The 17,291-nt window shown below is 37.4% G+C and overlaps 2 protein-coding genes across 5 annotated transcripts in view; one reads left to right on the top strand and one right to left on the bottom strand.

The window, feature by feature from the left end:
* Rbcn-3A (rabconnectin-3 alpha) overlaps positions 1-17,291 on the bottom strand; it is a gene marked incomplete at its 5' end in the record, with an annotated part of 167,835 nt that overhangs the window by 49,199 nt on the left and 101,345 nt on the right. The gene's annotated exons all lie outside the window — the stretch shown is intronic.
* On the top strand, positions 11,994-15,604 carry LOC108361357 (uncharacterized). Of its 4 annotated transcripts, none has more exons than XM_017613959.1 (4): positions 11,994-12,376; positions 13,166-13,375; positions 13,831-14,013; positions 14,075-15,604. In XM_017613959.1, exons 1-4 carry the CDS (start codon positions 12,134-12,136, stop codon positions 14,141-14,143), a joined length of 705 nt encoding a protein of 234 aa, XP_017469448.1. In that variant the 5' UTR covers positions 11,994-12,133; the 3' UTR covers positions 14,144-15,604. The 4 variants fall into 4 exon arrangements, with proteins under 4 accessions (XP_017469448.1, XP_017469449.1, XP_017469447.1 ...); XM_017613960.1 differs by having other exon boundaries at positions 13,771-14,015; XM_017613958.1 differs by having other exon boundaries at positions 13,831-15,604.

Genomic DNA, 17,291 nt, shown 5'->3' with positions numbered 1-17,291 from the left:
GTTCATGCATTGTGGAAAATTCTGTGTTCTTTAGTTGTTTTTTTTTTGTTGGCGTACGTTGGAATGATCTCATGTTTTTATGTTTTTGTTTTTGTCTGTCAAAATAAAATTTCACTACATCCTTTCGCACGTCGAAATGAAAGAGAAAGGGCGTGAGGCCCTCCCTAAAGTGTCCCGGTTTGGCAACAGAGGTATCTGGCAGCCCTAATCTTGTAAGAATGCTTTAATACTGTTCCATTAATGCATTTTTGTATGTTTGAAACATTAATACAGCCATATGCATACAGCAGTAGTACAAGTGTATGATTAAGGTACGCATACGCTCTGAGAAACCACGCGTGTTAAATGGAAATGAAGGTTCATTTATACTGGCATGTATACACAGCAGCAAGCTCATGCCACCAACAGCGATGTTGTATGCTTAAGATTTCTACTGGGAAGGTATGCAAGAATTTCATACGAATGTATGAGAAACGAAAAGAGAATTTGACGCTGGCGCAGGCAGCAAAGCAAAATAACCAAAAGGTATGTATGGAGGATGGTTCCGTGCGCAGAAGTGGAAAACTTTTGACTGCCATTCACCTGGGAGTGGCCAGAAGCGATTCTTGTGCGTACGGTTCAAATCGCAGCTGACAACGTCCGGATATTTATATCCACGTATCCTCTGGGTAGCAACCAAACACCCGTTTGGGAGCGAGCTAAAGTGAGAAGGCGTAAAACTTCGCGTGCGCTGGGTTTGGGTCCCGCCACGTTAAAACCCCGCCCAATGAAAAATTCCAAACAGCCTCGGATGAGACCCCCTTTTTCTGATGACGACCACGGCAAACGTATAAAGGACTATGATTTAAGGGTATGCACCTGGAATATCCGGACCCTTAATGGGGAAGGTGCCTCTGCCCGGCTGGTTGATGTCCTCGGGAAGACAAAGGCTGACATCACCGCCATCCAAGAAATGCGATGGACGGGGCAAGGAAAAGTAAGCGTGAAGCCTTGCGACGTCTACTACAGTTGCCACGTAAAGGAGCGCAAATTCGGTGTTGGATTCGTGGTAGGAGAGAGACTCCGTCGCCGAGTACTGGCGTTCACCCCGGTGGACGAACGTCTAGCCACAATCCGCATCAAAGCTAGATTCTTCAACATCTCGCTCATCTGCGCCCATGCCCCGACGGAAGAGAAGGATGAGGCGTCCAAGGATCTCTTCTATGAGCGCTTGGAACGTACATATGAGCGCTGCCCCCGACACGATGTCAAAATCGTGCTTGGCGATTTTAATGCCAAGGTGGGCAAGGAAGGGATCTTTGGCGCCACTGTCGGAAAATTCAGCCTCCACGACGAAACGTCCGATAACGGACTGAGGCTGATCGACTTCGCCGGGGCCCGAAATATGGTAATATGTAGTACTAGGTTCCAGCATAAGAACATCCACCAAGCTACATGGCTGTCTCCAGATCGAAAAACGAGAAACCAAATCGATCATGTTGTGATAGACGGAAGGCATGCTTCAAGCGTTTTGGACGTACGTACACTCCGAGGGCCAAACATCGACTCGGACCACTATCTTGTTGTAGCCAAGATACGCACCCGCCTCTGTGCAGCAAAAAATGTGCGCCCAACAATGCAAGGAAAGCTTAACGTCGAAAAGCTGCAATCACAACAGACGGCCAATTTATTCGCCACTCGACTCACACACCTGCTCTCTGAGAGCACTCTTCAACAATCCGACGTACGCGAGCAGTGGAACCACATTTCCCGATCATTAAGTACCGCCGCCGAAGAAGTAGTTGGATTTCAGCGAGCCCGAAAGAACAACTGGTACGATGAGGAATGTCAAGAAGCCGCAGAGAAAAAAGATGCCGCCTACAGGGCCACGCTGCGATCGGGCGCAACGCGAGCCATGTGGGACCGTTATAGGGAACTGAAGAAGGAAGCGAGACGTATTTGCCGCAATAAGAAGAGAGAGGCCGAAATACGTGAGTGCGAAGAGCTTGAGATGCTGGCCGACAGGAAGAACGCCCGAAAATTCTACCAGAGGGTTAGGCGACTTACGGAAGGTTTCAAGACCGGGGCGAACTCCTGTAAGAACAACAATGGCGACCTAGTGACCGATGTCCAGAATATACTTAAATTGTGGAGGGAACACTTTTATAACCTACTGAATGGTAGCAGCGCTGAAAGTAGTGAGGAAGACGAACCCGAGTCCCCAGTCGATGATGATGGAGTAGCTGTCCCACCGCCTGACTATGACGAGGTACGAATAGCGATTACGCGGCTGAAAAACAACAAAGCTGCTGGAGCTGACGGCCTGCCAGCCGAGCTATTCAAGTACGGCGGCGAGGAGCTGATGAGGTGCATGCATCAGCTCGTATGCAGAATATGGTCAGATGAACGCATGCCCGACGACTGGAATTTAAGTGTGCTCTGCCCAATCCACAAGAAAGGCGACCCCGCCATACGCGCCAACTACCGCGGAATTAGCCTTCTAAGCATAGGTTACAAGGTCTTATCGAGCGTATTGTGCGAAAGACTGAAGCCCACCGTCAACGAGCTGATTGGACCTTATCAGTGTGGCTTTAGGCCTGGAAAATCCACCATAGATCAGGTATTCACAATACGCCAAATCTTGGAAAAGACCCGCGAGAATAGGATCGACACACACCATCTATTTGTCGATTTCAAAGCCGCTTTCGACAGCACGAAGAGAAGTTGCCTTTATGCCGCGATGTCTGAATTTGGTATCCCCGCGAAACTAATACGGCTGTGTAAAATGACGTTGAGCAATACCACCAGCTCCGTCAGAATAGGGAAGGACCTCTCCGAGCCGTTTGATACCAAACGAGGTTTCAGACAAGGGGACTCCCTTTCGTGTGATTTCTTTAATCTTATGTTGGAGAAGATAATAAGAGCCGCAGAACTGAACCGCTCAGGCACAATACTTTATAAGAGCGTACAATTGCTGGCGTATGCCGACGACATCGATATTATCGGTAAAAACAAGGGCTACGTCTGTTCTGCCTTCTCGGGATTGGATAGAGAAGCAAAGCGAATGGGTCTGGTGGTGAACGAGGACAAAACGAAGTATCTCCTGTCAGCACACAAACAGTCAGAGCATACGCGTCTTGGCACCCACGTCACTGTTGACAGTTACAAGTTTGAAAAAGTAGACGACTTCGTTTATTTGGGAACCAGCATTAACACCAATAATAATGTCAGCCTTGAAATCCAACGGAGAATCACTCTTGCCAACAAGTGCTACTTTGGGCTGAGTAGGCAATTGAGAAGTAAAGTCCTCTCTCGTCGTACAAAGATCACACTCTATAAGTCACTCATCATGCCTGTGCTGGTGTATGGCGCGGAAGCATGGACAATGAAAGCATCTGATGAGGCGGCTCTTGGAGTTTTCGAGAGAAAGATTCTGCGAAAGATTTACGGACCTTTACGCGTTGGTGATGGCGAATATCGCAGACGATTTAACGATGAGCTGTATGAGCTTTACAACGATATAGACATAGTGCAGCGAATTAAAATTCAGCGGCTCCGCTGGCTTGGCCATGTCGTTCGGATGGACAGAAACGCTCCTGCTCTGAAAATATTCAACGCGGGCCGCGATGCTGGTAACAGAGGAAGAGGAAGGCCTCCTCTGCGTTGGAAAGACCAGGTGGAGAAGGACTTGGCTTCACTTGGCATTTTCAATTGGCGTCAGTTAGCACAGAAGAGAAATGACTGGCGTGCTGTTTTGGACTCGGCCAAAATCGCTTAGGCGGTTACAGCGCCAAATAAGAAGAAGAAGAAGATGTATGGATATGTACGTATGTATGTATGTAATGGCAACTAGCTGAAAGTGTTCAGCGAGTAGCCAAAGCGAATGTGATTCGTATTCGCTACAAATCTGAATGTATGTACATAAGTGTATATACGTACATACATATGCACATATGCTTTAAGACCGTACCGCGCAACGGTAAGCGGTCTGTATGTTTGTGAAAAATATTTGGGAAAATAACTGAAAACTGAGACTTACTTGCGTTTAAGAGGGGTACTCATTTTTTGTGTGGGGTTCCCTCGCTGCACTATGGGAAATTTGACCCTATTTTGTGGTCAAAATTCTAAAAGTTGAGATATCAATTTAAAACTTGGCCCAGTAGTAGGACTAGAAGTAGTGGCCTTGCCGCGCAAAAATTAACCCGTAATGGTCACACCTCCAAAAAATGGCGTAATGGTCACACGGGGTCCAGTGGTACGTTCTATTTTAAATATCGACTCGAATCCTCCACTGCAGTTAAGTTTAAGACTTTCTCTTTGTTATCTGACAGGTTTTGTTCCAACTTTTAAATTATAACACCGTGAATTATTTCATACAACTCATGATTTTGTACCAAGTTTTTACCTATGAAAATTTATAATTTCTTTAATATCGCACAAAATCGCAGTATAAGATTATGGGGAAATAAGAGATCAGGGACTATTCTACCGATTTGTGATGAGCTTTTTTTAAACGTTTTGAACATTTTTTTAAAACACTAAATAAACTTTTTTTTTATTGTACAATTTCACTTTAAAGTCACTAAAATGCGGACGTTTCTTTGGTACAACCTTTAAACTATAATACAAGTTTTAATTGATAAATATTCTGCTAACCGTCACTCTTTCTTTCCACTTTACACTTTTGAAAAGCAGCATATAGATTACGAGATACACGCATTTGAAAGTGGCACAAAATCAAGCTACACATTTTTCGTCTACAGAAAATTCCGAAACTAGCTCTTTAAGGGTTACCAAATCAACGGTAAGTCAATTTATCGAAAAACAGAGTATACAGTTTTTTACTCTAAAGTATTCTCTGTAAGATAAGACAAAAAAAAATTAGTTTCAAGCAAGTCAAGAAATTGACTTTTGGCCACAAAATAAGCTCCAATTTCCCATAGTGCGCTGGCCGGTCACCTTGATTGAAAATAAATCCCGCGCTGGTCTCCTCTTTGTTCCAACGGTGCTGGAATGGTTGGCGCTATTTCGGCCAAGACTGCTCCCGGCGCTTGGGGGCGATGAGGCGATTTAAATTTTGCTTGAAGAATCCCACGGTGGGCAGCGGAAAATGCATTTGACTATTAACGCGTTTGTTTAATCAATGCGCCACTTTCACTGTGCGGTGAACTTTAAATGAAACTTGAATTTAATTTTTAGTTTAAATTTTCCTTTTGTGCAAATTTGAAAAATACGTCTGCTGCTTGCTGCCGATGAAAATGAAAAAGAACCCACCAAACAATTTGTGTTGCCGGCAATAAGAAAACGTGTCGCCCTCGGAAACAAATTTATTGCCNTTACTTGCCACTTTCACTGTGCGGTGAACTTTAAATGAAACTTGAATTTAATTTTTAGTTTAAATTTTCCTTTTGTGCAAATTTGAAAAATACGTCTGCTGCTTGCTGCCGATGAAAATGAAAAAGAACCCACCAAACAATTTGTGTTGCCGGCAATAAGAAAACGTGTCGCCCTCGGAAACAAATTTATTGCCGGTAATATTGCCATCGAATCGATTTCCTATTACCGGTCGCTCTAAAACGTCCGCCGAAGGCAACTCGCCTGGGCGAGTCGTTTTCTTATTGCCTGAATGAGTCTTTTTCTTATCGCTTCAGGCGATATTTGGAATAATTTTATTCTTTTTAATACTTCATTTATTTTTCTGTATACCAAATTGCAACTTACAATCGGAATTAATTCATTTTCTCGCTGTGAGGCTTCCTATTTTATCAATCTTGTCCTTGGGCATAATTTAGATGCTTTTGGCCAATACTATTGACGCCATATTCATAAGTTTCGGAATTTTTGAGAACTTTTTTATTCAAAATTGACATGAACGAAGTGATGTTGCCGATTTGTCACCACAGCAATAAATCGGTGAGTCGCCAATTTGTTGCCATTGACGATTGTTGCCTATTTCTCATGTTTTGCATGGTGGGAAGTAATAAGAAGGCAGTCGTGAGTATTGCCGACTTCAACTTTTTGTTTCGAAAATTCCTTTTGATCTCCGCGTTGCCAACTTCACATATGCTGATAAGGTGTGTTTCCGTAGGCTGTCAAATTCGGTTCGCAAGGACCATGTTTACGAATTGACGAGATTGTAGCTTTTGGTTTTCAATATATGTTTGTGCCTTTAATTCAATTTCAAATCTTAAGCCTAATTAACAATAATGATCAATATATGTGTGTGTGAACGCTAATATGAAAAGGAATGTGAGTGAATGAAAAGAGATTTGTATGTATGTATATAAAAATAAAATGTAAATTCCAAGATTTTCAAAGTTTTAAGTTATCCAAGTTCTACAAGATTTTAAGTTCAAAATAAAGAAATAACCGCAAGTTACAAATAGATATTATTGTAGATTCCAATAGAACAAATTAATTTCCAAACAGAAGTTGGTGAAGTAAATTAAGTTACGCTGATGGTGTTAAGTCCCGCGTTGATGTTGTGCAAAAACGGCCAGGGGATCCTCCTTGTTGTTTGATGCTCCGGTGAATGCAAAAAGAGGTAGATGGCAATTTGGCGGCTGCCTTTATAGGCAACACTGGAAATGGATTCTCGTGCACCTTTTTCGAACTTCCAGCTCAGCAGGGATGATTATGGCTGAAAGTGGTGCCATGATGCAAAAAACTTTGGGAAATTTAAGGGAGCGCAAGTCCCTTAAACAATGTAAAAAGCGCACTTTTTCACATCTGAAAAAACTTTGGCTATATCTCAAAAACTATTATAGTTTCTTATATTTTGGGTACATATTCAGATTCAGCATACAATTTTACATGGGAAATGATGGTGAAGTGCTACAGGTGGGATTTCTTGTATGCTAGGGTCATTATCAATTACATGATTTAAAGAACTTTCCCTTAATTACTTTTACTTCACACCGCATTCAGAACTTCGTTTATGTGGGCAGAATAATCAATTTAATTAAAAGCGCAATGGCACCGTACACATTTCGCTCTAGTGTTTATACTTACGGCTTTATATCGATATCAAAGCAACCGTCTGCAAAAACAAACTAAATCAACTGATTTCATTTGTTTCATAAGTTTGGCGTGCAATCCTGTCATACCTCTTCAATAAGGGCTGCAGCGGAAAAGTTTAATAGAAGTGAAGTTTATAAGCAAATAAAACTTAAATTCGAATTTCGCAATGATAAGTAATTGGCTATATTCCAATGTTAAAACAAATTGCAATAGATCTTAAAATAAAAAATTATGCTAACAATGTTCGAATGCCACTTTGAGCGAAACAGCTGATTTCCTATTCGGTTTGAGTGTAAGAGATGTTTATACACCTTTCTACCTGTCTGGAGAAATCAACTACCGATCTGATATTGAGTCTGAGCCGGAACACTTCGTACTTTCAAAAGGAATCAGTGTTGCCATGCCGTCCCGCCAGATTTATGAAAAAAATCGCTAGAATCCCGCGAAATCATTTCAATTCTCTAAACTCTTATGAAAAAATAGAGTCTTTTATAATTTAGCAGTTCAATTTTATTTGATTAAATTAGAGATCAAATTTGTATAAAAAAAAAATTATAATTTCAACAAAAACGAGAAAAACAAATTCGTTCCTTTAACAAAAGCCAAATAGGAACATCGCTATACGCTATATACAAGCGTTGGGACTAAATAAACCCTTATTAATAGCTTTAATTTCGATAAACCGAAAAGATTCAAAATCGGCCATAAGAATATCACCTTCGTTTTCGTGACTGTTCAGCTATTTGGAGATTGTAAAATGTAGTCAATGCAAAACTTATTTCCATGTTTAAGTCCATACCTGCATATCAATGACAGTTAGTACATAAAGGCCTGTATGCAGTTCTCAAGAAAAGCTGAAATTCCATACAAAATGACGTACAAGAAATGGCTAAGAAATTTTCTTAAGTCAAATTTCCTTCTAGCAGTACGCAGTTCTTAAGAAATTTGCTACGCTTTTTACTACGGTTTTCTAAAGTTTTTTGTGAAAAAAGAGCACAAGCCAACCCAGGTTTGCAACAGAAATATATGCCCGTTCTATTATTTATTGAGGAAAGAGTGAGGCAACAGGCTGTGAAGTATCAAAAATGAAGTAGTCAAAATTCCTTGGACACACACGCGAAATAATTGCAATTTTTTCTTGACCGTTTTCTTGAGAGCTGCATACAGGGCTTAAGTCTTAAAAAAAAATTGTAAATAAAACATAACGAGGGCTTATATTCAATACCCCCTATCAGCACTTTTCACAAAAATTAGATTCTGATATAAAAATCCACCTAAGACTTAACTATCATCGGTGATATTAATGTTGACCTTGTATAACGCTTGGAAGAAGAATTTACTATTGAATTGCAGTCATAATAAGCATCAGTGATATTGATGGGTTCTAATATCACAAAGTAGTTTTTGTAAAAATTGCAGATAGAGGGTATTGAATATAAGCCCTCGATATGTACATGTGGTGTCAAACTAAATACAAACCTTTGATGTAATGTTGAAAATTCGAAAAAAGGTAACCGTTAAAAAATTAGCAATAGCAATCAGCGTATCAGTCTCATCGTTTTTTAGTAGTGCATAATATAAATGTAAAAAATTGCAATCACTATGAATAAAATCGCTAAAAACTAGCTAAGAGCTCTTAAATAAACTCTAAAAATCCCGCTTATCACCGAATTCTAAATTTTACCGCTAAGGACCAGTTTCTCAGTGCCAGTTTAAACTTAGATTAAGGTTCATAGAAAGCATGTATGGTAATACGAATTCGGTAGTATGGTCGGGAAGCGAACTTTTCGAAAGCTTTGAAACAGTATCTGGGGTAAAACAAGGGTGCTTACCTTTACTTTTCGCGTTGTACATTAACGATTTATATGAATATTTTGATGGGGGGATTCAAATACCAGGTATAGAAGGTACAGTTAAATTGCTATTGTAATATTGGCAGCTGATATAAAAATCTTACAGANTCTCACCTTTACTTTTCGCGTTGTACATTAACGATTTATATGAATATTTTGATGGGGGGATTCAAATACCAGGTATAGAAGGTGCAGTTAAATTGCTATTGTAATATTGGCAGCTGATATAAAAATCTTACAGAAAATGATACATAATCTGGGGGAATATTCTGCTACCTGGGAGTAACACTAACACCGACAATGAATTTTAAAAGACACGTGGAAAAAGAACGTTAGATGCCAAAAACAGTATGAATACACCTGGAAAATCTTTTTAAGAAAGCCGAACGTATCACTAAGGTTAAAATAGAAAATTTTCTTAGCAGTTTGTAGAGCCATTCAAACTTATGCCGTGCAGGTTTGGGGTTTTGGACAGTTTGAAGAGGTCGACAAGTTAATGCTCTTCTTTATCAAAAGAGTGTTACGTTTGCCAAACTATACACCAACGTTCATAATAATGCTAGAAACAGGTGTAGAAAATGGACACATATTTAGTCTAGATCTACATTTACGATACATAAGTAAAAGCTGTGACAGACGGCAAAGCTTATGCATATAATCTGGCATACATATGCGCATAATAATTTTGACCTCACAGACGGCAGTTATGCGGATAAACGAGCCGCAAGGTCGTGGGTTCGAGTCCCACGGCTAATTAAATTTTCATTTTTTTTTATTTTTTTTTTCATTCTTTTTTTTATACGTTCTATATTTTTTTTACGTTGCTTTCAGTTAGTTGTTGTTGACTTTTTATTAAAATTCAACTCTAAAAATTTAAATTAACTGATAGTAAAATAAAAAAAGTGATATAAAATAAAGCAAATGAAAACAAAATAAAGTAACATTAAATATATAGATCAAATAAAATAAAAAAAATATAAAATAAATAAAAACAAAAAAAAATTTCGCAATCGCTCCAACCGAGGATCGAACCTGGCAGCTACAGGCTTGTATCCCGTAACTCTTACCACTCGGCTACTGCGGACGCGGAGAACGCGCGCTTTATTTGCTTACTTGTAGAAAAGACAACAGCTGACCAGTGTTGTCAACGAAAACTGCCCGGATCCGAGTTAATNTTTAGTCTAGATCTACATTTACGATACATAAGTAAAAGCTGTGACAGACGGCAAAGCTTATGCATATAATCTGGCATACATATGCGCATAATAATTTTGACCTCACAGACGGCAGTTATGCGGATAAACGAGCCGCAAGGTCGTGGGTTCGAGTCCCACGGCCAATTAAATTTTCATTTTTTTTATTTTTTTTTTCATTCTTTTTTTTATAAGTTCTATATTTTTTTTACGTTGCTTTCAGTTAGTTGTTGTTGACTTTTTATTAAAATTCAACTCTAAAAATTTAAATTAACTGATAGTAAAATAAAAAAAGTGATATAAAATAAAGCAAATGAAAACAAAATAAAGTAACATTAAATATATAGATCAAATAAAATTAAAAAAATATAAAATAAATAAAAACAAAAAAAAATTTCGCAATCGCTCCAACCGAGGATCGAACCTGGCAGCTACAGGCTTGTATCCCGTAACTCTTACCACTCGGCTACTGCGGACGCGGAACACGCGCGCTTTGTTTGCTTACTTGTAGAAAAGACAACAGCTGACCAGTGTTGTCAACGAAAACTGCCCGGATCCGAGTTAATTCCCAAAAATTTCGTGCATTTGTTCGGCTGCTTATGCGCATATTAAAGAGGAAAATGCATGAGTCAAAGCAAATAAAGGCTGGTTATGCAAATAATCGAGCCCGTTTGTCTACCGTATAAAACTATGTTTGAGTACAGTAACGACCGATTACCTTGGAAGCTATCTAATCTTTTACTTCGCAAAAAGCTTTTATGGGCAAAGGAACTAAATCAAATTGGCAAGGAACTGTAACTGAGTTGGACCAGTAGTAATTTGAGTAAACGTAGCTGGGAAGAAAACTGTGTGAGTCTGTTAGGTAAGTTGAAGCAAAAATATTTGGAGGGGTGGCATGCGAAAGCCAGGCAAACGGACAGAGTTTATAAAAATTTAAACTATAGTGCAGGACAGCTTTATATAGCAGATGGTTGTAGTCAAGACCAGATTATGTGGATTTTTAAGGCCCGTAGTAATTTAATCGAATTAAATGGTAATGGTTTCTTAAACACAATTAAAACATGCTAACTGTGTGACCAAAACTTTTTGGAAAATGTTCAGCATTTTCTAGGAACGAGCCCAGTTTTTCGAGAGTTTAGAAAATATTATCTAGGCAAGAGTATATTAGAAGAAACAGAGGTAGTAAATATACTGAATTGTAACATAGACTTAAGAAAACTTGTAAATTATATAAGAGGTGCAATAGAATACAGGAAGTGCGTTTTTCAGGATTCAATTATAATTAAAAGGTCGTATGAAAAATTACACAGTTCCGACTTACGGCAAGAGTTATAGTCGTGTTCCATACTTTTGAAATATTGTCTAGTTATTTACATAAATACATTTGTGAAGCAATTTGTAAAACTATAAGGAAAATAAATGGAAAACTAACCAATTAACTAACTTAGATTAAGTAAATTGAGTTTAAATTGAACAGCTGGCTGACATTTGATTGGTTGATTTTAGTTTAAACCAGATCGGGCGTTTAAACTTGGTTTAAACCACGGCCGTGCACTGAAAAACTGGCCCTAAGTATAAAAAATAAAATAAAAACTTTTTAATATACCACGCTTTTATAAATGGACTAAAAATTAGAAAGTAATATATCTCAGTCCCATAGAATTTTGTTTGATAACTTTTGATTTTGAAATTTTAGCAAAAGTCATTATAAAGAATTTATGAGATTTAAAACAAAAAACGTGGAGCGCATGCAATACAAAGCATTAGATTTAATTGACAATAGTCAAACTACATAACATAGACCTAAAATTTCTACAGAGAAAGTTCAAATTAGAGATCGATTTTAAGCGGTCGTTATTAATATACCTACATCACTGGTGCACAGCGTTGGCAGAGCTCCCAATACAAGCGCAATATTTTTGTATCTGTATGTGTGTACTCAGCAAAACAGCTCGCGCATGTGACCGCGGAACTCCACAGGCAAACAGCGATGGCCTACCATCTGTCATTTTGACAGATTATTGCCAGCAATATGATTGCAAGATTTTGTGTGTGGGCACTTTGATATCTTAACATATCATTTTTAAAATGGCGCCAACAAAGCATGTTCGATGTATTGAAGCTCTTAAGCATTTGGAAATGCTAAAACAACTTTATAAAGAGGAGGAAAAAAGAAAAAAGCCGCGGTTTTGGGTGAACCCATTTTTAATGCAGAGGGAACTTCACGACTTGGAAGCAAACCTTTTAAAAAACATTTTATGGGAAGATGGTACCGACTTCAACAACTTTTGCAGGATGTCCATTGACCAATTCAATGAGGTTCATTCACTGGTAAATACACATATATGTACATGAAATATTTTTTATTTGAAGGGCTTGTAACATGGAAAGACTACGATAACCGGGCGACGAATTCTGATCATGTATTTCGATGTATTTCCACGTGAGGAAACCGGGAAAAATTACTTTAAAAAATCCATCTGTAAAAATGCTGTAGATAGCGTAGCCGATGTTGGCCGGCCAGTGTTAGTTTTTTGAAGCCCGACCAAATCCGGGGAAACTTTTCTTTTACGACCGACCGTTGTCTACGTGGTGGGCAGAGGCCCGTAGGGAGCCCTTACAAGAGGGGCGGAGGACCCTCTTTTGTCAAGTGTGATCCTTTGCCAACGTGTACATGTTATAAATAATAATTTCGCCCAACCCATTACGACGTAATGAACGAAACAAAAGCGGCCATGTAGCTTTGCAACCCGCAATTGATAGTATTTCAAAATTTTTTCATAAAATTAGTAAATATTATATAATAAAAGTACTTTTAAACAAAAGTGCGATCTTTTAGCAACGTATGCATGTGATCAACAATGTCGGCCTACCCTTTCCGGCGTATTAAGTAAAACAAAATCGGCCGTAAAAGAAAGCCAACCCCAAAAGCAGCTTGCGCAAAAGTAGTCCAATTGTTTAAATATGTAAATAGTCAAGGTGGAATTTGTTCATAATTTCTCCTGGATTCCTCATCCGAACATCCATATGAATACATGAATAAAACTTGGCCACCCGGTTATCGTACACGTGACTGTAACATACATACATATGTATTTATATATTTACATGCATATATAGGTGGATACTAAAATTAAAAAAAGTGATACAAGGATGAGATGTGCCATTACAACAATAGTTCGCCTAGCTATAACTTTGCGCTACTTAGCGACTGGCGATTCGTTTCGTTCTTTGGAATTTCTATCACACATATCACGAAAAACAATAAGCAAATTTTTGCCAGAAGTTTTGGAAGCATTGACTGAAGCACTTCAGGAGGAATATTTAAAGGTGCTTATTGTAATTTTTCCATTCTACATATCGCTAGCTTAGAGTCAAAAGTTGCTAAGTCCAGTTTTTCTTAAAACATACATACATATATGTACATATTTTGATAGAAGAAGCAGTTTCTATTCGGTTATACGCAAATTTGCTAAGTCCATAATAGTCAATGAAAATTGTATAAGCAAAAAGAATACAAAAACGTCTCATCAACGAATTAAAATCTTGTATTGAAGTTTTTGCAAATTAAGTGCTTGAAGAAAATGTGTTTGAAACGTGTTTATTCTCTCCTGTAAAATTTGAAAAACTGCACTTAGAAACTTATCAATTTAAGCCAGCGACATGTGTAATAGTTTTTAACATAAATATGTACATCTATTGTATGTGTATGTTTTATTCTATAGACACCTACAACAGAAAAAGAGTGGTTGGATGTTGCAAATAATTTTGAATCTCTTTGGCAGTTCCCGCACACTTTAGGAGCAATTGACGGAAAGCACATTCGGTTAAAAGCGCCTCCAAATTCTGGTTCCGACTATTTCAACTATAAAGGCTATTTTAGCGTGGTTTTGCTTGCTGTTGTCGATGCTCACAGTCGTTTTATTTATGTGGATATTGGAGCAAACGGCAGGGCATCTGATGTTATGGTGTATAAAAACTGTTCTTTATATAATGCGTTGTTAAATAACCAGTTAAATTTACCTACTGATAATCCTTTATGTGGCCAAGTTTGCAAAACACCCTATTATTTTATCGGCGATGACATTTTTGGGTTAAGTCGGCACTTGATGAAAGCCTATAACCGAAGTTCAAACCTTACCACGTCGCAGGAGGCGTATAATTATAGACTAAGCAGAGCACGAATGACTGTGGAAATGGCTTTTGGCAGGCTGGCTGCGCGTTTTCGTGTCTTTCACAGGCCAATAGAAGTTTCTTTAGAAACATGTGATGCTCTTATAAAAGTTTGCTGCGTTTTACACAATTACCTGACACGAAAACTGATTCAGCCTCCGAGTCCTCAGGATGATTGCTCTGCTCAAAGCCTTCCACAGACAATTTCCAGTTTACCAGTACAAGAACATGACACATACAAACACTCCTGCAAAATTCGAGATAACATATGCAAATATTGTGTAACCGACGGGGATGTTTCATATCAGTGGATAAAAATAAAAAAAACAAGTCGCAAAGTAAAAAGTAAAAATTGCTTGTTCAGAAAGTAAAAACGTTATTTTTAATTTCATATTAGGAAAGTGGTTTCCGGTATTGGTACTGGTATTTTTAGATCAGAATTTTTTAGAAATATTTCGGGTATGCAGTTTTGTAGCCCATTCTAATCAAGTACAAGTTTCAATTAGCAAAAATTATGCGTTCAATATATCGCATGAACAAAAGCAATTTTTATATGGAAGAAAATGCTAATATTTCTAAAAAATTCTGATCTAAAAATACGAGTACCAATACCGGAAACCACTTTCCTAATATGAAATTAAAAATAACGTTTTTACCTTCTGAACAAATAATTTTTAGGCAAAAAACAAAACCGACTTAAATTCTCATTCAAAAATTTAATAGTACCGTTAATTTCTTCATGACCGCTATATACCATCGCACCAAAATTAGAGATATTCTTGTTGGTCTTTCCTATTAACAACACAAAAAAAACATTTAACCACAATAAGCAATCACATCGCCTTCAAAATCTCAATCTAATAGGTTTGTTTTCAAATTTTTTAAACATTTTATTTTCATATAAATTCATCAAAAAGTAACGATAAATAAAAACTTAACTTTAACGAATAGAAAAGTGAATTGTAAGTGGGGTACATGTGTTAAATGTAATGCAAATATGTATGCATATATTAACTAAAATAAAGTTTTCTTAAATGCTATTTTATAATTACACTGGGTGACAGTGTAAATTAACATGGATCGTAACATACACCCCCGACAAACGATAGCACATCATTTATAACTTTTGTACAAAGTCTGAAAATTAGATTTAAATGGTATTTGTTAGATAAAGAGCTATACTTTTATAGAAAAATAATGAACCTTAAATAATCAAAAGAAAAGTAGTCAAAACGTGTAAAAATGGTGATGTGCTATATTTTGTCGCGGGGTGTAGGATCTACTCGAGTAATAAACAACTGTAACATGTGAAAAATACATATATGTATATATAGCATGTATAGTCATGTGAAAAATAATAGGGACAGGGCCTTTTGGACCAGTTTTGGCTATTTTTCTTTTGATTGTTCAATGTAACATAATTGATTATCAAACAAACACCATATAAATCCAAATTTCAAACTTTAGAGGAAAATTCAAAGAAATTTTACAACAAACTTTTTATTAAGAATTTTTAGAAAAAATCCAAGTATGCAGTTTTATAGCCCATTAAATTCTAGCTTAAGAAAATCTAAGTTTGAAGTGGCTAAGATTACGAGCACGCAATTTGCTGGACAATTTTTTTTTTATAGTTAGAAGAAAATAATAACATCCGCAAAAAAATTATCAAAAATCAACGCTTATTCTTAGCCACTTGAAACTTGGACTTTCTTAAGCTAGAATTTAATGGGCTATAAAACTGCATACTTGGATTTTTTCTAAAAATTCTTAGTAAAAAGTTTGTTGTAAAATTTTTTTGAATTTTCCTCTAAAGTTTGAAATTTGGATTTATATGGTGTTTGTTTGATAATCAATTATTTACATTGAGCAATCAAAAGAAAAATAGCCAAAACTGGTCCAAAAGGCCCTGTCCCTATTATTTTTCACATGACTATACATGCTTATGTTATTTCAACTGGAATTTTTATGTACATAAGTTTCATATTTAAGTACGAAGTTCTATTTAATTGTAAGTTTGAAAAATAAAAATACTATAATGGTGTGTGATAAACCGTTTTCGAAATACTTTAATATTGAAGACATTAGCCGTGTTTTTGTGTACTTTTTGAAATGTGGATATATATGGTGATTATTATATAATGAGCTAGTCTTTTGTATAAAATTAATAAACATTAAATAAACACAAGAAAAATAACTAAAACTGGTCAAAATGTCGCTAACCTATTGGCGTTTTCGTCTCTGCCGAAAAATGATGCGCTTTCATTCCCTCTTTTATTAGCCTTGTCAAAATGTCTAACTTTTTAATCAGCGTTTTTGAGAAATTGTTGGTATGCAGCCTTGTAGTCCTTAAATTTTAGTATAATAAGATCCAGTTTCAAGTAGCTAGGGCTTGCCGTTGATTTTTGAAAATTTTTTCGTTAAGACATTTTGCGAAAATTTTGCAGATTTCATAATTTTGGCACGAATTCTAAAAATCTCGATTTATATGTGTTTTGTTAAGTAATCAGCTATACTTTCATAAAAAAATGTTACATTAAATAATATAAAGCAAAATATCCAACACTTGTTAAAAGGTCGCGTCCCAATTTTTATTTGGGTCACTGTATTTGTGTTAAATTTAGTAAAAACTAATATCTGCTTCATCCAAAGCAAGTTGTACTAAATCCGGTTCAACAATGTGCGCTTCCTGCTCTGAAGATTCTATGTTTTGAAGAACTTTACGTGTTACAATGCTGTGAATTTCGGACATTGCTTCCGTGGCCTGACGCAGTGGCAACTGCTCTAATTGCATGGCAATAGTTATCCCAAAATTAATAAAGACATTGTCAGCATCCGCTTAAGTTGCAGATGTGACTATTGCTTCAATGGCTTCATCACATTTTGCATTCTTATCATACTTGCGGTTTCTTCGTTGACGGTTCGAACGTGATGGTGTCGAAGACGAAGGGGAGCTCGATATTGGTGTTGAAAGTTATGGTAATGTTGTAGCGTGAGTGTCAGCATCAGGGTTCGGATTTACCTCAATTTAGCCCCTCGCTCGCTCGTTAGTTTGCTCTGAGCTTGCCTAACTCAC

Source organism: Rhagoletis zephyria, unplaced genomic scaffold (genome assembly GCF_001687245.7).
Source record: "Rhagoletis zephyria isolate East Lansing unplaced genomic scaffold, Rhagoletis_zephyria_1.1 Rzeph_scaffold_00741, whole genome shotgun sequence".
NCBI lineage: Eukaryota > Metazoa > Arthropoda > Insecta > Diptera > Tephritidae > Rhagoletis > Rhagoletis zephyria.
Note: the sequence above shows the minus strand (reverse complement) of the source record. Positions and strands in the feature narration are given on the sequence as shown.

Coding starts and splice junctions, on each gene's coding strand:
- LOC108361357 (XM_017613957.1), top strand. CDS start 12,134: ATGGCGCCAACAAAGCATGTTCGATGTATTGAAGCTCTTAAGCATTTG. Junction 12,377..13,165: donor TCAATGAGGTTCATTCACTG/GTAAATACACAT, acceptor ATGCATATATAG/GTGGATACTAAAATTAAAAA. Junction 13,376..13,770: donor TTCAGGAGGAATATTTAAAG/GTGCTTATTGTA, acceptor TTTATTCTATAG/ACACCTACAACAGAAAAAGA.